This window comes from Saccoglossus kowalevskii, chromosome 1 (genome assembly GCF_978046115.1).
Source record: "Saccoglossus kowalevskii chromosome 1, keSacKowa6.1, whole genome shotgun sequence".
NCBI classification, from domain to species: Eukaryota; Metazoa; Hemichordata; class Enteropneusta; family Harrimaniidae; genus Saccoglossus; species Saccoglossus kowalevskii.
Genome location: NC_140641.1, coordinates 37,564,193 through 37,588,222, shown reverse-complemented (window position 1 = coordinate 37,588,222; position 24,030 = coordinate 37,564,193). Strand labels below are relative to the sequence as shown.

At 35.9% G+C, this 24,030-nt stretch overlaps 1 protein-coding gene across 1 annotated transcript; it reads left to right on the top strand.

The window, feature by feature from the left end:
* Positions 1-41: 41 nt before the first annotated feature.
* Positions 42-22,973, top strand: LOC100374837 (putative G protein-coupled receptor No18). The gene is made up of 3 exons (XM_085501820.1): positions 42-218; positions 15,472-15,886; positions 19,654-22,973. Exon 3 carries the CDS (start codon positions 19,691-19,693, stop codon positions 21,107-21,109), a length of 1,419 nt encoding a protein of 472 aa, XP_085357946.1. The 5' UTR covers positions 42-218; positions 15,472-15,886; positions 19,654-19,690; the 3' UTR covers positions 21,110-22,973.
* Positions 22,974-24,030: the final 1,057 nt, after the last annotated feature.

Sequence of the window (24,030 nt, the reverse complement as noted above, 5' to 3'; positions counted from 1 at the left end):
TCCATATTAGGTGGTATATACACACACATTCACCAGTCGTGTTGGACGCCGCTATACACGTGTATTGTGCCGATGTTTAGTAAGCGGTGAATGCCAAAAGAAACTACAACACTGCCTGCGTGATAAAACAGCTAAAGAAGTCACTCGTGATCGTAATAAGCCAAGCTCTACTCGTATTCTCATTCGACGTATTCCATGCGGTGAATGTAAAATAAAAGGTTAGTATTAGAATTATAATAACACGAAATACAACGGACACTATGTGCTACGTATTTATCAGTGGAAATTTTTGACGAGGCCGTCGTTTTTTATTCGTTGTGTACGCCATTATTGCGGCTCGTGACTGTAAACAATACGGCATGGTCGGGGGATTTAGATATATCTTAACAGGCGGACATAAATATTTATCTTCTGTTTCATTCAGTCATTACATCGCACACCACCCATTAAAACTCGTGTTTTGTTTAGGGTTACCACGCCAGAACGGTTATTACTACTTGTGTTAGTTCACAGACAATTTTCTGGCTAGAACACTAGAGTCGAAACCTCGCCGTACTAATCAAAGCTGTCCATCAATCATTAATGAATGGACATATGGATCATATTAACAGGTGGTTCAGATTTGAAACAATAAACTGGTTATTGTGATATAGATTGTGAATAACATGTGCGTGTCGATGCGCCAAGGTAAAAAGTGCTGCCAATACCAGCCGAATTATCGATACTTTCTATTTTATATTGGTATTATAGTTATTATCGCGGGGGAGTGGCGGCTTGACTACAGCCACAGTGACGTCAAAGTATTTTCTAGAAACATTATTAGCATAACATATTTAGAAGTGGCCCCTTTAATTGATCCATTATTTTACATAATTTGTTAAGGATGAATTTTTGTTAACGATTGTGACACATCAAAGCAGTCACAGCGGCTACAGCTCAAAAGAGGACATGTGCTTTCTATAATTATGGTTTAGTTGTACCGCTATGGTGTGTTCATTTTGTCTTACCCGTAATGATATGTGATGTATAGGTCGACCTAACTTGTTTCTTATTATTAACATATTTTTATGCTAAATGCTTCGTGTGAAAATATCACGAACTACTGACAAAAATATGCTTCTATTTGTTAAGCATTTTGACTCATGGTTAATTAGTCACAGAGTGGATATACATTACTCTATGTATTCATAATTGTGTATTGTGTTTCTCGTAAACAAGCTCATCACTGGCATTAAATCTCAAAAAACCGTTTGAACACTGCACACACCTTCACTGTCAACATAGGGGGTACACGGTGGGATATGAATGTATATATATGAATAAGAGTTAATTTCTAATTGGTACACATTGCAAACGTAAGCGCAAATGTATGAACAAACTTTGACAGAAAACAGATTATCACCTAGTCACTGATAATATATTCACTAATAGTAACTCATAACTAATGATATATATTCTGTACTTGGAATAATGGTTGTGTTGACAAAACATTCCGTTGACAATTTTTGTAAATTTATATATATTTTGTTTCTACGCTAATGGAATACGATTATAGTGATTTCATTACACAGCAATTCGCTTCACAAAGTACACCACTCAATTAATTTAAATGTGTATATGCAATTTGATGTGAAAATAACAAACCTGACTTAAAATTTAAATAAAGGCTAAGGACCAACTAAGTTACATACAATGTAATATATAAAATATTTTATTCTTAGAGTTATTAAGTAATAATTAATAAGTTATGTCCATCTCAATACAATACAAATCATCAGCATCGGTTTTACATTTTTGTATTAGTTTTGATATGTAGATACCATGAACTTCTATGAGATATTTCTTGACGATAACTTTTTTTTTTATTTTGGCGAAAATATAAAATGCTAATTGTCAATGTCAAGTAAACTCCGACAACATCAAGCAAATTTACAATTCTCGAAAAACAAAAGGGACGATCACAACCCAATTCAAGGAGTGATACACGAACGTCATGTGAGCCAACCAAAAGGTGATGTCAGAGATTGATAGTTGTAAGAGTAAGCAAGGGCAATATTTAAAAAATAATTGTGTGACTGTTTTATTACTTCTATCATACCTCTGTGTTATTCGTAGTAGTAGTTGCGTTCTTATATTTTATATTTTCGACTTTTTTTAAAGATGTCGATTGCCAATAATGCCCGTTAGTTTGGTAATTCTATTGAATTCACTAAATCAACAAAACAGTCGAGCTGTTTCATCGGACAGCTGACTTGTTTCTTTGTTATTGTTTTTATTCGACATCTCGTGGAAATGTATTGTTCCAATTCAAAGTTATACTAGTGGTTCGTATTGATTAATGAATACACTGCCTTCTATTTCATAGTTAATATTTTATACGTAGTTTGTGTTGTCCGTGATCCGGGCTTTTATATTTCCATTCTATGGATATGGTTCAGTGGTAAGCGTAAAGAAGTTCATGTGCGTGAGTTTGTGAATGTTGTGTTTTTATGTGAACGATTGTCTGTAATTATCAGTCCACTGCCGATACTGGACGAAAGGCCATATTATTGGTCACATCCATCAAGCGGTATCAGAATATCAACGATACGTTTTCTCTTACCCATATGTCTCTGTCACCCACACCCGGTGCTGGACTTAGGATGGTGCATCTGTTGTAGTGGTCTTAGTTTGGACAGAATTGTATGCCCACTAGCTCGCATATGCCGCAATATTATATACATATTTCACTGATTCTCTCAGCTGGAAAACATGTAGAAACATTTAGTTTATAACATTTACGCTATTCTGTATGAATGACCCCACTTTTGTGTCTGAATGTGATTTGAAAAAATCGGGAATAATCAAGAGTACTGCATTACGGTGACCACGTCATTGTCGTCGTGCGACATCAGCGTTAAGTTGTGTATTCCGTTTTCTATAGCTTGCTGATTATTTCCTTTCCTCCTGAACACAATCACAACTAGTCTTAAGTGCAAAAGCGATTTGTGATATACATGCACTTTTATATGTGCTTTCATTTGTAGTGTTTTGTTTACGCCAAGACCGTGTGTTACGAGTCTGCATAGTGGAGAAGTATCTCAACACCCAAGTAGATATATATTACGTGAAAGCCTTTCCCACTAGCGCAATTTGTTTGATGGAAACATCACAGAGCGATTTCACATCAGTTATATCTCAGTCAATGATGATTATTTCGGCTGATGTACACCAGCTGGCTTATTATACAGTAATTAATCATCCCATTGCAATCAGATTACTTTGTTTGCTATACCATGGTATGTGGCATAGCCATTTTTATGTGTCGGCAACACACTGGAATGAGATTACGTGTAATAAGTAATATTCCCATCAGATGTTGCCCACTTCAAATATAATATTTTATCTGAATATCAATCTCAGCGTAAGCAGCATGACGAGATTTATAATCTTTTTATTGACTTTCTGTTTTATCTTGCAAAAAGCTTTGAAAATCACTATATATTGCAATAAGCGCATCAAATAATGTGAAACAGCTATATCATATATTTAACATGCATGGAAAATGTCAGACAAAATGCAAAGATTGAAAAGCAGTAATACATACTAAAGTAGTCAATTGTCAACAGATTAGATGTTGTGTACAGTGGTATTTACAGTTAATTTGACTTTAATCCATTATTACGTAGTCTATATAGACTACTTGTAGTCGTCAGAGTCTCTGAGTTCTTCATTCACCCTTCTTTCAATATTGTATCTCAGGCAGTGTTTTATTTTCTGTATGTATCATTCTGTCTTGTGATACTTAGAATTCGGTGGCAAGCAGTTTTTATCCGAATTTGAATGTTCTGCGAGGAAGGTTCTTCAATTGCAATATCGTTGTGTATTTTTTGGTCTAACGGAACAATATCGATATCAGTGCTATTTAAAACTATAGCGTGGACATCATCTTTGTTCATCTTGGGAGCAAACTGGGCATGACCTACGGTAAACTTTCATTGGAGTTGTCAGCATACCGAATCTTTACCACATTAATCACCAGGCGAGATTAGACATGCTTAGACAAGCTCAAATCCAGTCATTTGTCTCGTATTCTTAGATCGCCACCCACGCTAATACTTATGCAAAGTCTGAGAACTACAATGTCTCAACATGGTTTATCGTCTCAAGTGAATGCAAGCTCATGTTGTACCCTTTGGGAGATTGTTTCACTCCATATGGTTTTAAACATACTTCGAAGCAATGGTCACGCCCAGAAAACTGCTTTATGCTTGTTTCATCAAAGTAACAGTCATTCTCGTTTACTTGAAGGTGTATTATCGCATATAACATAATGTGATTGAATAATGCATCCTGCTGGGCTATTTTCCTTTTTGCAAGTTATTGTTATCAGATTCAAGTTGTTATTCAGAATACAATTTTAAACTTAAAGGCACTCGGAGATTGCACACTTCCGCCATATTGCAAATTACATATTCCCACTAATAATCCACCCTACTCTATACATTTAGAAAACTCACATGATAAACACAATAATGAACACAAAAGCACAATGACAAGTCCAACTTAAAAACTGAAGGCTTTTGTTATTTACCACTGCTAGTTATTTGGAAATAAATTGACAAACAACTTTTCCTTGGAAACGGGATCCAGATTTTACATCTTACCGATTCGCATATATGCTACATAGACAGTTGATCATGGCAACCAGATCCAAATCTTTACCAAAATATAACCCATTAATACGAAAATGTTATGAAATCCTTCAGTAATCTATTGAGTTGAATAAAAGTACTGTTTACATGGTAACTAGGTCCAAATGTAATGGATTGGTCCAAGGAAATTTAATGAAAATCTTCCGAAAATTTAATGAAAATCCTATTGCAACTTTTTGACCATAAATACAAAATTAATCAATTCCGAAATCGCTGTTATGGTTAAAATAACCATAAATGTACCTAAAAAAATGAGAGAATGTATAAAGAAAATTGAGTTATCCTAACGGACAAACAAACAACACATAAAGTAACCTCTATGGCGAAGGTAATGTACGATCATCGCTCATATGTTGTGAAGGTATAACTATTTTTTATTAACTTTAACCAACATGTGATGTCGACTTAATTTTTATGGACGGAAATACCAATTATCTGAGGTGCAGGCTTAGATGTGAAGGATAAATCTCATTGCAATTTGTTCACGCTTTTTGCTGTTACTAGGAAGAACCCAGTTTGCAATTTTCTCTATTTCATTACCTTTTAAACTAATATAGCAAATAGTTGATAACGATAAGTAACCATCGATTACCACAATTGAGAATGTCTGACAATTTCTTTTATTATAAATGGTGAAAGTACAGACAGTCACATGACTAATTTGAAGCCCGTCTTGTACACTGTATCTTCTTCAGTTTGTAAAGAAGCATAGAGTCACAAATGATTCTTGAAATATATGCACATATTATTCCTACTTCCATTTCAGGAAAGAGTGGTGCCAGAGATTATTGAACTCGCATTGTAAACCTTAACCTAAATGCAGTTGATCGTGTGAGTGCATAAATGGGTCTTTACAGCTATTCACGGGTCCAAATATCTAATCATCATACTAATTCATAGGCTTCCTACTTCATCTTTTGTTACTGGAGTATAGTATGATCATGGTACAGTGCTGCTCTCTCGTAATATTATCAGCAATAATTGCTTGTATTGAAATTAAACTAATCGAGGGGAAACGCACGTTGGCAACGGAAATTCTCACGTTGAAATAAAAAGTAGTCAGTGAACGTGAAGACAAACATTAACGGCCTCATAGTGAGTGGCAATGTTGGTCACTAAATCGATATAGCGTAAACATGTAAAATCTGCAGTGCAGTAATAAAATCACAAAGGCGATATGGTGTAATGATGCAAGTCTGTTTTCTCCGTGGTAGTGTGTAATACAGTGTACTCCGAAGCCAATTACCGTAGTGAAGAGTTTGTTATTGTCATTGTGCCATTATACCTTAATTATTGTATTATGTAGTATTCAACTACATGACACATTCTCAATAGCATATTCTTCTCACGACCTCATAAGACAATCATTCAGAGTCGTTCTTGAAAGATTTTGAAAGTTCAAGCAAGTCCTTTGGATTTTTATTCACTGGAATGCGACATCAACTCGAACTTGAACTATTTTTCTCCCATCCATCACCCAGTTCCATTTTAGTAAGTTGAACCTTTATAAAAAAAACTATTATTCGGCATCACCAGTTTCATTTTAGTCAGTTGAACCATTATGAAAACTATTATTCGGCTGACACCTTTTGTTCAGCTACCGAGCACAATGCACTCACGTGACGGCTTGTAATGCAGATCACGTCGTGGAATTTCAATTCGATTCAGTTCCTTGCCACGAGACGATGAAAACGTTAAGATGTGAGATGAGAGTGAATGTGTGCACTTTCTTTAAAACAATGCGATAAATCGTACTTTCAAAAACCCTGCACGTAGTCAAAATAATCACATATGTGCTTCAATTAACACAGGCGTAATGTGATTAAAAATAGCAGTTCTGCGCAAAATTCCAGACTTCATGTGGATGTAGAGAGAAATTAGTAGAATCAATAGTCAATAGTAAATCAATATCTAAATGAAAATCAGTAAAAATATTCACAAAATATGACGTATACCTCACATATATACATGAGAAAATCAGTAATTATATGCTCCTCAGGGCGAAAAGTGATGCCAGGTGTTCCGACAAAATTTAGTACATTCTGCTTAACATGAGTTATGTATATATAGCATAACAATTGTTATTGTGAAACTAATAGCACATTGATGGGCCACCTTATTGTGCATTTGCTGACAGTAAGAGAATATATTGATTACCAGCAAGCTATATACACAAAATGCTTGATCACTTCCATAGAGAATGGAAAATAATATGCCAAAGGTTCCCGTTGACTACATGTTGTTTAGTGTCGATGCACTAACCTATTTACTTTATTATCTTAGTGATTTTACCACAGTTGTAATGGTATGAGTTGAATTATTCTAATATGAATAAATATAAAAATGACCGCCATTTTGCGAGCAGTTTCAATGTTTAGCTTTTCTGAAAAAATAAACATTTTGCTACACCACACTGCTCCAACTATCACGTTTCTATAGACAAATATCAGCTCCATGAATATGCAAGGGTGCATGTGGAGAACTATCAACAGTTGAATTGCTCAAATGAAGTCATGATGAGTGAAATTCGAAGAATGACTGTATTTGAGACCAAGGTCACGTATCACTGGATGGAAAAGAACTGATAGACTCGCTGATTGCAGTTTCCTAACTTGTTTATTCGCACGACAACCAGTAATCCAGTGCTAGTACAACCTTGCATAAAAGTACAAAAGCTGTTAACAGAATGTGGGAATAGTGTTTTTTTAACAAAGCAAATGGTAATCTCAAGATGAATACAAGTCCTCCCTGCCATAGACAAATGTAACAATTCTAGTACAAGTAAAGAAAGAAGAAAAAAGTGGAAAAACTGAAAGATTTCTTTAAATCGTTTGTTCGAGGTCAAACTAAATACACAGTCAGTTACTGTAACATCCGATAGACAGTACACTGATCTATGGCTAAATTTCTTAAATAAAGTTTACCAGGAAGATCAACATTTCTACCACCATAAACAAGAAGAAAATACTGTTTAATTACGATAGACAATTACACATGGTAGTACAGTGACTATAAAAATCTACAATAATGGTACTTTCTTGATCTAAGGACATTTCTAACAAAATTGTATTCTGAATAGAGGGATTACTCTGATGAAACACACACAAGAACAGCTAATATACACATCTCCAAAGACCAAAGACAACGGCATGAAAGAAGAAATTCTAATAGGAAAGCAAGGAAACCAATAAGATTTAGAATCAATGATAATGATGATGAGTCTGATTCAGATCGTGACATGAAGACAGGAGAAAAATTAACACAGTTTCCAATGCCAACAATAAATCGACAAAAAAGAAAATGAACACACCAGGATATTAGCAGTAACACCACAATTGACAATCCGTGATGTCATCATGCTGATAGAAGAGATACAAACAAGAAAGAAATTGCACACATAGGAAATGAACTTAAAAAAATTATCTCGAAGAACACTTTGTGCTAGTATTACACAGATAATCCTATAAAACAACCAACATCCAACAACCAATAAAAACAACACAAAAACCTACTACTTTCCTAGAGAAACAAATCCTAACAATTAGTAGACAATGGAATGAATGGCACCACCATAACAACCAAATATACAGATATGGTTGAAACAATACAACATACATTACAAAATGCTGTGAAAAATTATGTTAAATATTCCAAAGGAGAATACAGAAAGCATGACAAACATATTAATATTCATTAATATTAAACATCTACATACAGATGAACAACAGCAAGTCTGCAATTATGAAGCAATTCCACTTATCAGAATGACCAACCAGACAAGACATGTGATACAAATGCACGAATAACTATAGAGACAACAGCAGAAATTACTCTACAGTTGTTAAATCGAATTATAACAAATTATTTACAAAATATGATAAAATGAACACTGAATACCCTCTGAAGAGAAATTATGCTAGAAGCCGGGAGAGAACGTAACAGAGCTGGACCTACCCTCATCAATACAAAAACTGGCAAAAAAATAAAGGGAATTCCAAGAAACAAACATAAACAACGATAGAGGTACTGTACTGAATAATTATGGGTTGGTTAAAAAGAAAGTGCAATATACAAAACTTACAGCAAATTGAACATCTCAACTCGCAAGGTCTACGATGAAGAGAGAAAAACAAGGGAACTCACCAACATAGAATAATGCATTAAAGAGTACCACATATAGTGTTTACAGAAATCTGAATGGACAATACGTGTTGAATTACTACCAACACCGAATGACAATTATGTGAAAGCATGAAAGAATTCCGGTAGTATAAGCATGTACATCAGACAAACTATTAAACCTGGTGTTTCAATATTACAGCAATCAATTGACAGTAGTACAGTATGGTGTAAACTTTTTTCATCTAAAACCTATGTACCATATACATACCGCCATCTGGATCGTCTTATTATATAAAACATTACATTGACCATTACACAGTGCTATAACAAGAAATAATATGTTACCAACCAAAAGGGACTGATAATGTTACACCAAATGGAAAACGAGGAAATCTAGCGGCGTTGATAAAATACCCTCAGAGATGTTCAAATATGGAAGCCCACTCTTAATACAAGCACATCAAAAACTATATATTCTTAAGATATTAACCAAGAACTCTACCCTGAATTATGAAACATGAGCATTTTGACTCTGGGCACTATGATTAAAAACTATCAAACGACAAAAAGAATCTTTACATCAGCCGTGTGGTGCTTAGAAAGTGATTTAACACAGTCTTGGGAGACTGTTATACAAACTACAGAACTACAAACATGTGTGAATCATTATACACTGTGATAAAATACATGTACAAACACTTTCATTTCAAGTTTAATTTGATGGAAGAGTGAATGGCGTAAAACAAGGTTACCAATGAGCCCCCTATTTTTCAAACTTCATCAACGACATATCAACATGGCTCGACAAAACCTTAACTGACACCCTGAACTCAACAGCCTATCTCTAACAAACCTAAAACATGCAGATGTTCACATTCACATCCAAATTAGGACTACTAGTCAGTATTAATATTCTACAGTAATATACACAGACGTGGGGACTAGCAGTGAACACAGAGAAACCCAAAGTTATGATTTTCACCAAAGATGGATGTAAACCTGAAGATACACTATTCTACTATGGAAAGATAACACTGAACAAGACCAATCAATTAACATACCTAGGAATCACCTTTAAGTCAAATAGAATTATGACGAAGACAATACAATAATATGAAACTGAAGACAAAACGTGTTGAGTCCTTGGGAAATAAACATAAAAATTGAACATTGGGACCGTACATGTATTGAAAAATATCATATAAAATCCTGTCATGATTTACTGAATGTCAATAACAAATGCAGCAGCATTGACAGCAGAATGGTAGATTACCGTTGTTATCAATTATTCATCACAGAGCAATCAAATACTATCGAAACCCTGACTTATAATGGGCCAATAACTTTTGCATAGGATGTTATAATGGAACTAAAACAAAATTGTTACAAATACTCTTGACTACATTATCTAAAATATAATTAGCCAAACTAAGACTAAGCTGAAGCGGGAGACATACACGTCCCAACACACCAGCTGATGAAAGAATTTGCAAAATATGTAAAACAACGTCCCAAAACACCAGCTGATGAAAGAATTTGCAAAATATGTAAAACAACGTCCCAAAACACCAGCTGATGAAAGAATTTGCAAAATATGTAAAACAACGTCCCAAAACACCAGCTGATGAAAGAATTTGCAAAATATGTAAAACAACGTCCCAAAACACCAGCTGATGAAAGAATTTGCAAAATATGTAAAACAACAGAAGACGAAATACATTTCATAATACACTGACAAATATATATAAAAATGAAAGACATTATTATTATTTTGCAACACCTTATAGTTACGTGAGAGGCTAACAAAAGAACCAACTGTCGTCAATTTAAACCAATTTATGAGGTTCGGAAGCTTTTTATTTATTTTCAATAAATTTTGCATCGTGCAATAACGTTTCGATTTTAATGTTGACGACTGATTATATAATTAATAAAGTTAAGTTGATAATAGACACGTATTTTGCAATGTATTGAACTATCATGTTTAAAATAATAATAAAGTGAAATTGACAACATATAAAGTGCGCCTAGCCTAATCTCCTAATCTCGAGTTTTTGTATTAAACAAATTAATTTAGTAATTAAATTAAACTGGAAACTCCTGAAATAACACGAAACGTGATAAGAACTAAAGAAAAAGTTTTCTCTTTAAGCAATGTGCGTAATGATGTATTACAATACAAAGAAGGAACACTATTTCGCCAAAGTGTTTGTGGTTGTCGTAATTGAATAGATTTATTTGTAGACCCATTTCAACATACATGAAAGGTACGTTATTTACGAAAATGTCATAATATGCGTTAGTGTTATCTTAAGTTTAATCTTAAACTCAGTGTACAGTGTTTGAATTATAATGCTTCTAAATTCAATCACGCTTTTTACATGCGTGCTAGCCTCGTCTTTATATAACTGGAACAAAAGAAACTTTTCAGTATTTCGAATATCACATATGGTGGAGTTCATGTGACGTCTGGACGTCAAACTTGTAATATATGTCATAAGATTAGCTTTTACAGTTTTGGGATGTGGAGGTAATAGTATCTTTAATCGTTCTCTTGTCACTATCTGAATTTAAATCAAGTAAATATAGTAACGATCGCTATATGTGGGCAACAACTTCTTAAATGACGTTATTTGACATATATGTGTCGTCAATAGGCTATTTTTAAAAATGTCATCACGTTGAGATTACGTTGCTTAGCAACACACACGCCCAGCAATAAATATCATCTTGCACAGAGTGAAGTTTAGATAATTGCAACAATTTTCTATCCAACACACCAAGATCCTTCGTAAAATGACATGTTTATACACATTGACCTTGTTCGGTTTATTATAAGTAGTGTCACTCATGTAGCGAATTGTATATGCAAATATTGTTATTATTTTGCCCAATCTCGGTGTCAAAGTGTGGCAATATATGCTCTGTATGTGATATTTCCTCAGTAGAATTCGTGTTTCTCGTGAACTACCTCTTGATTTACACAGCTGCTCATACGTTTTCTTTTAATACAACAGCTACTTACTGATAAACACTGCTATCATATCAATTGGCAACTTGGCGGTTGGAATCTACTCGGCGATTTGTATTTTTAGATGTTTCAACGGATGACATGGGTATGGGCTATGACTCACAGTTCATACCACAGTATTACCCGTTTAACCTTAGAGATTATCCATCAACACTAGCCAATGCTTGCATACCTGGTGATTCTTTCAGATTATACCGTTTTGAATTTCCACTATGATTCGTTGTTTATAGTAAAGGTTGCGGTATATTTCAAGTACGTTGTGATCATCTGTCCACTCCCGTTTATTTTATTTTATTTAAAGTGTGGGCCCTCATCTATAACATGAGAACATTTTACTTTCCGTTAACGTTCTCGTTTGTTGCCATGGAAATGAGAAAAATTGTGGTTTTATTCAAATAGCTTTAATTAACAAATGGACGGTTTAACAATAATAGTATGTTTTCACTGTATATAATAATTACAAAAGTAATTACTCTATATGTGTCCTGTAATATAAAGTAATGGTGACAATCTTGCAAATATGTTTATTTAGGAACAGCGAACATTTAAATGTTTACATGTAAAATGAAATATGATAACATTAGTATGACATAGTAAAAATACAATAGAAACAAAGTTACATACGCAAAAACCACATTAGGGCTCGGGTAATATTAAATGCATTGTTGCCCTAATTAAGTAAGAGTATTCCATGTTTCATAGCCAGGACAGTCAATCAGATAATGATCGTTTTGGGTCGCTAAAACTGTCATCTCTGTTGGGGTGATTATTTGTAAAATGTTTCCCAAAGAGTGTGGCTACTATTTATTTTGCCATTTCTATCATTACAAAATTTAAAACAATCCTGAAAACCAGAAAACATCGTTATTTAAAAATAAATAATTACTTTCCAGAAAGATTAATGACTGTATGATTTGTATCTTTCAAAACAGATTCGTAGCATGCAAGATTATTACCCCCAGACATAATTACTCTGGTATACAACTCTGCATCACGTTCATATGCATTCGGTCAAAACTCGCCAATGCAGTTCTATCGTCGAGAAATTAGCAAACGCGAAACGTATACACTTTATCAGTTACATTCAAAAGACGTGGCACACATTGTAAGCCTGTCACTTTGAAATAAGATAAACTTAAATGCAGTTGACCGTGGCACCCATATTTATTTTAGAACGCCAATGTACTTACAGCAAGCGAGTGATCTCCGGTGTCGTCCGGCCATATTCGGGTATTTTTGCGCCAGCGTTGCGTATATGTGCTTACGTCAATGTAACTTATGCGTAATAGTCACGCCGGTGCTAATACCCCTTTTCAAGGAGGTTTAAAATCTCCATTTTTTACAAAAGAACATCTGTTTAGAAACAGCAGGAGGACAAGTTTTCTTGTACAAATATTTGAATAACGGGCATAAAAACCAATAACCAAGACCACAGGCATTGAAGTTCTAAATAGTTATATATCTGTATGCGTGAAAATACATCATAGTCATGGCGTGGTTTCACTGGTTATGTACATCGATGTCAACCAACCCAGACACAAGCTTGTTTAATATTAAGATGTTTTTCAATATTAAGTGGAAATACAAGGATTGTGAACAAAAATTAAAAATCACTAAATGTACAGTTACCAACTCAATATTTTTTTCTGTATGGATTACTACGTACTTTGTGAAGTATGTTTATCATGCGCAGTGCTATGCTCGTATAAACTAAACGATTACCCGCGGCGTGGGCAACAAGCATGGAATGAATACAAACCTCTTAAATTGACATAACCTAACGTGTAATCAGTCAGTGTATATGTAGATGTTATCAAAGTTTAACTAATGTAACCAAGTCGTGATGTATTTGTCTGTTTTCCGCAAAATTCATTTTATTTAATTCAAAATAGTACTATTTTCTTGTGCGCGTAGGTTTATGAAATTAAACAGTCTTGTTTACAAATCGTCAGCTAAACATTGTGTAAACATTAAAATGGGTTTATTACAAACAGTAAATAACGACAATGTATGCATTTAAAATATTTAGTTTAAAAAAATCATCAGGTTGGAAAGAACGCCCACATACACCATAAGAGGAAACAAGATAAACGTCCCACGATCCATTGAATGAAAGATGATTATAGGATTACTGTGCCGCTTCAAATGTCAAACAGAGTAAAAAGTAAAAATAAACATCTATAATGAACCACCATTTTCGGAAACAACAGTTACGTTTTGAGCTCAACCAGAAATTAAAAAGGAAACTCCCTAATTGTTAATTCAAATGCCTGTTAATATAAAATACATTTATATTGGTAGTTCACAGTACTCTGGTGACCTGGGGAGAAGTGGGTGACGGTAAATTATACGGCGGGTCAGTGTAAATACGAAAAGTGTGAGTCGGTTTGTTTATAATCGTGGGCTTTATGACAATTTTTCTTGTGAAATCAAAAGTATATTCTACAATCAACGAACTTTAAATAATATATTAAACATGACACGTATAGCAAATTCAGTTCATGCCAGCTACCAGCTGAGTACACCCCCCCCCCACCTCTGAAGCTCAACACTTGTATGTGGTATGACCCGGAAAAACGGTACTACAACATCTCTCACAACACAAAACCACACAACGTAATTTAGAGCTGTATTACATTCCGTCCAAGCGTTGGTGAAAATGCACTCCATAAGAATTCAATTAATAATACAGGTTAGTTTCAATTTAAAGTGTTCTTTGCTTCTTTTTTTTGAAACGCGTGGCATCTCATAACATTGAAAATAGATTGCCATTTCAAACTTAATTAGATTTTTGATACCTATTCAGATACTGTTATTGTAAGGTCATTGCCCATTGGTTGTTTGGTGTAATTACAAAATACATCCAACTACCATTTCATGTCATTTCATTTTTTTCCATAACACACTGCGATAGCAAAACCATCGATTCATACTATACGGTTGATAAAATAGTTCAATTGTGCCATTTATGATAAGCAAACATGAGAGAAATGTGAGTCGAAGTAAGTCACCAAACACGAATTAACCGTCCAATACGTATTTTGTTTAAATGTAAGAGACATATAGATGCTACACTACGACGATCATGATCCTAACTAGTACCAGCGACCGAAAAATCTGTCTGCTTGATGCGTTTACACTTACTGGTTAATCGGACCACGTCGTAAAAGATGAAACTACCGAAACTATATAAATGTCACTAATGAGAAATTGCGGGCTATCAAAGACCGGAGTATGTAAATCTGTCAGTAAATCCTCGACTGTTAGTGGGTTGATACACCGAGAAAACGATCATTTCACGGCGCTAAATATCTAATTCCAATGTGTAAAGTTGCAGTGGGCAAGCGCATTAATATGCGGTAATTGCACCCCATATCGCGTACATCGGGTCAAATGAGTGATACCTGTTAAATATGGGGATTCCATGTATTATATCAAAATACGTCACGGTTTTGTGGAGTATGCGATTAACACAGTCAAGCTGTCAATATGTTTATAATTTGAGAAGGTTAAACCATTTGTCTGTGGGTACACATGCTGTAATGAAACTGCGTCAGTGTCACCTTTTCTAGAAATACGTCGCCTGTGTAGTTAATATAGGTTCTGCTTATAATTATTTTCCAGATGCATACGGACCTGTTATGTATTGCAGTCGTCGTTGATTATCTTCATTCGCCACCATGCCGCGTTCGGATTTCCCATGAAACATTGCGGTACTGATTCATGCACGAACTGTTCTCACAGAGGCATTTATATAACAGCGTGGTTAAACTGAGTGGGGCACTGACAGCTTTACTGTGGCACGTGCAGAACTTCCACAGCAATTGACCGAATGCACACGGCGGGAATGTTGGTATCAGGGTGACGTTCTACTATTATATAGCACAGTTCAGACATTCAACCTCGTTGGTAGTACTGTTTGAATGCACATATAGTGGTACGCATTTTATTTACTATGGAAACCGATAAATTAACAATGGGTAATCGGAAAGACAAGGCAGAGACTCTGAGACTCCGTTTAGAAAAAACAAATTGACAGGTATGTAAGGATTAATATCGCACTTTCGGTTCTTAGAAAAGTAGTACAGTGTGACGGATGAATGCTGTCGTATCAAATAGTATTTTAGACAAGATCACGCAGTTCTACGGAATCCCGGTGATTGTGTTGTAATCCGCGCCTCTCACTGGAACGTCATTCATGTTGTGAAATAGCGATCAAGTAGATGGTACCATGACCTGATGCGGCTCCGTTTGGCTTACATGGAAGCATATATCTTAATTGTAGCGTAAATCTTATGATCGGAAAGTTTGAGCTTTTTCTCTCTCCTTCGAAGTAATTAGGTTATAGTACATTTTTAATGGCTAAAACTATTCAATTACATTCTCGAAAAAGAAAAATTGAACACGTTCAAGAAAGTCAAAAATATCCGAATCGCCACCGGAGTAAACCTTCAGGGAAGCGCAATAATTTTATCCCCAAGCATTAATCAGCGGAGTGGTTTTAACGAAAGCAGAAATCGTGAGATTTGATTTCAATTGGCTTTTTTTAGTGTGCGCCTAGTTCCCTTGTCGTTTATATTTTATCGGTATTATAATTACGATTACAGTCACACATTAGAGTACCACGTGATATATGCAACACCAACATCATTTAGTCTTGCTCACGGTCGCTTTGTGCACCTACATTATATTCGCTAGTGTTGTCGTTTTAAACGCCACATATTTGTATATGGTTGTTTGGGTTTGTTTTATATGTTATTATTACTACGATTATTTATTTACGATGAAGGTGGAAATATTGTTTGTTTACACGAAAAATTGGGACCCACGCTGGGCATAATACTCTAATACAGTAAATAATTGATGATTACAAAAATAAATTATCCGCTGCCACATATATGATTGTGAAAACATATAATTTCGGTGAAGCCTTTAACTTGCCGGGCTCAATCTGAAATATGCTTCTGTTTATGGGATTTACGTACTGTGACGTTATATAATGCGGCAAGAATACTTATTGTCGATGTTCGCTTGTGTATTATCAAATATTTAATCCGGAAAAGCTTTGGAAATAAAAAAAAATCATAATGGATGAACAAAATAAATGAGTCAAGTCTGTGCTCATTTCGGATGATGAAGTGTAGCTGGGGAAATCTATCGTTGTAAAAATATTAACTTAAGTATGCAGGTGTCTGCATTCTGTAACTATAATTGAAGGGAATTTTAAACAATTATGCTGATCTCACACCTCTGTAAAGTTGAATTACCCTTTAACATTTTATGACCACTTTTGCGAGCTTACTGTACTGACATTGAGCGATGTATCATGGTCTGTGTTTGTGTTCAAATGGCCTATTACAGTTTCAGTATCACCACTTACAGTTTAAAATACGCAGTTCATAGAAGAACCGAAATTTAAAAAGAAAAACACACCACTTATTCATATGCACTAGTTCAAATTCATAAACAAATCCTGAAAATGTCCAAAAGGAAACCCTCTACCTTTTGTGAAAAACATTTTTATATATCTCTAGGTGCTCTGCATGGTCATTGGTAAGTTTCCACTAGTGACCCCTCCCCGCCCCCAGTCCCAAACATCGTTAAGAGCGCTGTTTTCATTTGTGTTCGTCAATACACTGGTATTCAGTGTTTAGAGGTTTGTAATATACTAAATGAAGAAAGTCCACACAATCAAACATATTCGATGTGCTGAATAAATTGCCTAAACCTCTTTCCCTCGTTGTGGTGTCAAAGAAGTGCCACTAGAGGGCATGATAGATGAGGACGGTAAATTGAGGCTGTGGTATTCACACTCATATCACCAATTCCAATCTTTGTACATTTCACGGCACAATAATATAATACAACAGCAAAATTGAAACTCCTGTCATCAAATTGGTTGAATTGACAGCAATTCACCGGGCCGTCCACTGAGACTGAAATCACAATGATTATGTAACGCGCTGTTCGAATATGTGGGTCAGTTTATCGTGACCTTTGACCGCCGACAGATCTTTGCCCTCAAAGTCGAGTTTCAAGCTTTACATGACATATGTGTTTATAGTTCCAATTATTCAAAATGTTTACGTGTATAACAAGGTATAGATCTATTTCATTTGATCTATGTTGTGTTCGTGAGGGGTTACTAGAACAATTTACTTGACACCACATGACGAGGATGTTCAGTTCCGATTAAAAAAAAACTGTTGATTTTGCTCTCCCGGCGCTCCGATACATTCAGGACTCCTTAATTTGATTTCAGTAATCTGCAAATTGTGAAAAAATAGTATCTGGTCCGAAATTTGCTGAATGTGTACTACGAAGGTGATTCTATTTTGCTATCTATTTCCCAATAAGTATGCCAATTAAACCATCGCTATACATGTATGTTTCTTTGGACAGTGGGTGTTTATAAACGTAATGCATATGTACCAATGCCTAAGACTTGTATTCTATACAGAGTTAGAAGGCATTTTGAGAACGTAACCCGCCGCAATTACTTTTTCCAACTATCGTATAAATGTGATTTCTTATGACAAAATATATCTCGCAATGAATAGTCATTAAAAACATGGCTTGACCTAGACATCAATCAATCTCTAACCGTTTGGTACTTTTTTCACGGGCAATCCTTCCTAAAAATACCATTATAATTAGTTATAATTTTTGAGATATAAATGAAGACTTATTGCCAAAATTACTGTTTCCATGAAAAGTAGATCCAGATCTTTTCCAAAATATAATGGATTGGTCTCTGTGCCAAGGGCAACCTCTTCTGAAATTTCGCTAACGTGTTGAGTTATAAAAAAAAAGTCATTACTAAAATTGTTTCTGTTTCCAGCGGCTTATAATCTCTAAAATTCAACGGATTGTTGATGGGCAACCCATACTGAACATTTCATTTTTTGATTTATAATCTTTGGCGGAAGTAACGGCGATAATTACTACTGTGAGGATAAACTGTTCCTCAAGATGTCAGTCACTATAATAAAAGACTAAGTCAGGATTTTCGCTCGTTCGTCATTTCAATGGATAGCTTCGCTTGCCAGTTTTGATGCAATCGCCTAGTCGTGGTCTCGATATTTTAACACCCTCAAGGGGAATAACCACCAAATAAGGCGAAAACATATGAATATAGTTTTAGAACCACTTGGTGAATTCGCTCAGACATCTCCTATAATAAAACTTCAACTTCCTCTTCATTTTTTTTAAAGAGAACCATTTCTTCGCCCTCCCGACTGAGCTAATCAGGTGATTGGTGAAGGAACTTGAATGTAATGAGTGATCCGTGATAAATAAATGCGTGTATTATATGTGTTATGTGTCATGTATGTACATCCGGGCATTTTGAATTACAGACAAAAATACACCCTGGGTTGTAGAATCTTTTTTCTAAAATCGTGATTATCGTGAATACTGCAATTCCAGATGGATGTTGGTGTATACGTTATGCGATGATCACTTACCGGTTTCATTAAATATTCAATCACCGTACTGTACCTAAAGTCACCCGAGGTGCCTTGCCAAATGGGGTGTGATAATTTCAGCTCTTGTTTCTGCGATGCTCACGGTAGATAAAACTGATGTATTGACGGATGCACATGGAGCAAGACGTCACCTGTTCATCCTTTTCATAGATCTGAAATCACTGCTTGGCTGCGTGATATGAGTCATTGAATGTTACCATGTCTTTAATGCCATTCTGATTGCGTACTGTGATATAACTTACTTATTCATGTATTACTATAATTCCCAGGTCTTACTCAGTGGGAACACTATATTACACTCGTTTCCAATTTATTTCAGAATTGGAGGAACGGTTCACAAGAAAGCTTTGCTAACAATGGGCACTGACGCGACGAGCGGTAACGGAACTTTGACCATATTCACCTCAACTATAACAGAATATGTTCCCGCGAATGATTCTTACCTGGCTCATCCACATGTGGTAGACGCGAGCATGGCATCGTACGTTGCCAGTTTCACCGCGGTGCAGAATATTAGTACTTTGCAGCCGTCGGACAAAATATTAACATATTTACCTTACTCGCTCTCGGTGTCCATTTTTCTGGGAGTGTTGTTGTCTGTTATTGTTCTTATTACAATCATTGGAAACTTCATGGTTATTTTAGCGTTTATCACCGACGTTAAACTCCGTCGCTATATAGGGAATTTTTTCTTGTTAAACCTAGCTGTGTCTGATTTTATAATCGGACTAGTATCACTTCCGCTCAACACCGCATGGTTTCTGTCCGGCAACTGGCTGCTTGGAGAGGTGGTGTGTAAAATCTGGATCGTAATGGACTTCACCGCCTGCTATGCCTCCGTCTGTGCGATTGTTCTAATTAGTCTCGATCGTTATTGGCTTGTTTCCAAGAACGATTACTTCGTGTTTCAGACTAACAGAAAAGTGGCGTGTATGTGTGCCGCGTCGTGGGTGTTTTCGTTGTTACTATATCTGCCCGTAGAGATTGGCTGGACAGCTTTCACCGGAGAGAGGAACATTGACTACACTGAATCATGTGAAATAGAGAGTTGGGACAATTTATATTACCAGATTCTACTCATTGCGCTCGAATTTGTGCTTCCACTCGTAGCGCTTGCATATCTCAACTCGTCTATTTATGCGTACATTCGACGACGTGATAGACGGTGGCATGATAAAAACAATAGAATCAAGCTCGCAGTCGAAATGAGTAAACCAGATATCGATCAGCAGAAGGTGGAGAAAGGTAAAATAATCTCCATATCCAAAGCAAAGAGTCATGTTGAAATAAAAAGAGAGGACAGTGGGTCAGACGACGGGGAAGAAAGTGATACATTCGATAACAACGTTCCTGATACAAACACAGACAACATTACGTTGGATGATCCTGTGACGCGTAACTCCGAGTCGAAGACGCAAATCGCAAATGGCGGTAAAATGCGGACGTATTTCAAAAGTTTTTCTGCCAGGAGAAAAAGCGTTCAACCAAACTTGAAAAAACACCGAAAGCACAAGAAAGCTGCAAAGAGACTAGCAATTTTAGTGGGCACTTTCGTCATATGCTGGGCCCCTTATAAAATCGTGTCATTGGTCAAAATTTTCTGCGCCGACTGCTCCAATGAAAAGGTGTGGGAGTTTGTTAATTATTTACTCTGGTGTAATTCAACGATTAATCCTTTGCTATACGCTTTCTGTAATCGGAGAATAAGGTATAATTATATCAAATTCTTATGTTTCTTCCGGAAACCTTCTCGGTCGCCAAAAAATAGCTTTTGACTGTTGAGTGCAGAATTCCAATCAGTATGCTGGATGTAATTCAATGTTATGATTCAGTTTGTCTTGCTCAATTGTTGGTGTACTGCTGATCTGATGTGCTGACTGATTGTTAATATCAGTAAATATGAGTAAATTTAATTCGGGTAGATTTCTATCAGATTGCAATAATTGTAATATTTGCTGACGACGAATTTGTCGGCTTCTGCTTGATTACAGTGCATACAGTTCATGTGCACTTCTGTCAAAATTGCTTATTTAAGCCTGAGGTTGATACCGTTGATGATACATTTTCTGTTTGTTTGTTTTTTTTCGATTTTGCTTTCTATCCTGAAATGACATGTTGGATTTCTTGAATATATATTGCATTAATGTTCTATATGTACATACATTGCCGAGAATCTTATGTTATGATAATGTGTTTATTTATCGGGTAACATGATCGACATCAAGTTGTGTCAAGTTGAATATTTGTTTTGGGTCGAAAAGTTTGTTTTTGTTTCTCAAAGAAATATCCTGCTCCAAGTAATATAAGCTGTTTATTTTCTCTGTGTATCTATAGTTCATTGAAAGTCGAAGTTACTTAACAATTGAGTTATGTGAAACATATGTCACGAGTCTTATATTGATGTAATAGTGTTTAGTCTTGTCAGTTAATCAGTTGAAAATAATATGTTCTCTAAATACAGCAAAGCCTCAGATCGCTTTATCGCTTTCCTGTATCAGTTAAAGCGCGGTGGTTGTCTCGCAGCGCGTGTTCGAATTTCATGTAAATAAACAATGTATTTTATACGCGTTGTATACGTCGCTATGAGTCCCTTATCTAACGGGACGCGGCGCGACGACTACCGCCCTTTAAGCACGTACAAAGTGAAAACACACCAATGATGATCCTAGAATTTACTCATCTACACAGTGCACTCGTAATTGTAATTACGTACGCCTTTTCAGTCTCACAGTCGGCGGTTCAGTTGGTATAATTGACAGAAATCTCAGTCTGTGTGTTTACTTAATTCGGACATACTATGTAAGGGTCTCGCAGGTTATCGACAGTAATGAGATCCGTATTCCCCATGTACTTCTCACTCAATGCGATCACTGAATGAACATGCGTAAATTACAATAAACATGTCTGGGGTTTTACAAGCACAATGCACATCGTTAGCTGCAGTTGATGATCTAACCTTCCGGGTATGTCTGAGCAATTATACATCTTACTTTAGCGGCTGGGAAATGCATACTATACATGCGGACTAGATGCATGTACACGGACAGGATCCCGACGGACACCACAACTCATATGTCACGAAAAAGTCATTTATACATTATCCTGCCATAAGGGGCAGTTGACAATGAGCCGATACATTTTTTTGTTTGTTAAAACTGTTATGTATGAAAGGAAGTTGTCATACTCGCTTTGGGATGTTATACTTGGCTAAGCAGCGTCATATTCTTGAAAACCTTTAGGAATAGCATATTCAACGTCACCGGACAAACGCCATCAACGAGTATGTCTAGATTACCTCGCAAGGTGAATTCGTTGGTGGCAGTAGACACAACCCACGCAGCGCTGTTATTATTCAATTTCAAGGCTGGTAGTGTTGTGCTACGTCAAATATTCCATCTGTGTGACAAACCACTGACCACCAAAACCCAATATTGTGTATTCCCATCAAAGACGTGAACTAAAATAATTAACATTCTGGAACTATATGTATTTCTAAATCTGAGTTACACTTTGATGAATAAAGTGACAAATTTTGACCGATGCATTTTACTGTAAATAATCTCATTTGTATCGCATATTGAAAGGCTTGTCCGGTAATAAAAAGATATGTGCATGATTAACAGCTTATATCTCAATTAATTTCTGAGTGGTGATGTGTCTGCATTAAATACTTCACAATGCGCCCTCATCATTAGAACATATATTGATTACACCTGCGAGTTTGTCTTTGTGAATGAAAGTTGAAGTGTACTAGTATTACCCCGGTAACGCAATACACATAAATACAATAAAAGCAATCTAACAAAACAATAAAGAGGAGGAGGATGAAATAATTACTTTAGAGCATTTCTCCCTCGATACAATAATAAAATATGATGATGTGCAACATTATATATTACTGCCAAATAAGGGCGTTCAGTTTGTGCCCGAGCGCAGGGGCACTAGCGCCCATGTTCGGGCTGTAATATGATTTTTATCACATGCCTTTAATAACATAAAGAATACAGGGTTTATATTTTAATGTTTAAAGGTAATTATTATTGGTAAAAAGGTACATTTTTCATAAGCAATCGTTAATCGATAAGTTTGGCACTGCGGATGGATATGTTTACGCATCCGGCTGCAGCACACGAAATGGATATTATGCAGTGGTTGCGGTCGATAGGACAGGGGCAACTGGATGAAATTCTTGGACCAGCACCAGAAAATGAATTACCAGACGAAATGGACGGTTTTATAAAAGCACAGCAGAAGCAAAGTACCGTTAACACCACCGAACGTGATGTCCGTCCCTGTACCGAGTGGCTAACTCAGAATACCGGTGAATTGCGGCGCCTCGAAGACATACCACTGGTCAAGTTGAATGACCTTCTGGGCAAATTTTTCATCAGCATAAAGAAGAAGAAGCCAGCTTTCCTCGCCAACATGAAGTGTAGTTTGGAGTGCTATCTTCGCGATAAGAAGTACTCAACAAGTCTAAACGATCGAGTAGTTCCGGGAATTTCTTTGATCATTGGACCTCTTTGTTGTTATTGACGACGGTCCGTACGTGGCTCATTGGACCGCTACAATCTACGGATGTTCCTATTCTAAAGTGTGTGTTTGATTGGCGGGCGGATGAAGGCATGTAATAAAGACCTAATGTATTGTAGGCAAAAATCTATTCAAAATGTAACCGTGCTAGCGCCCTCGTTGT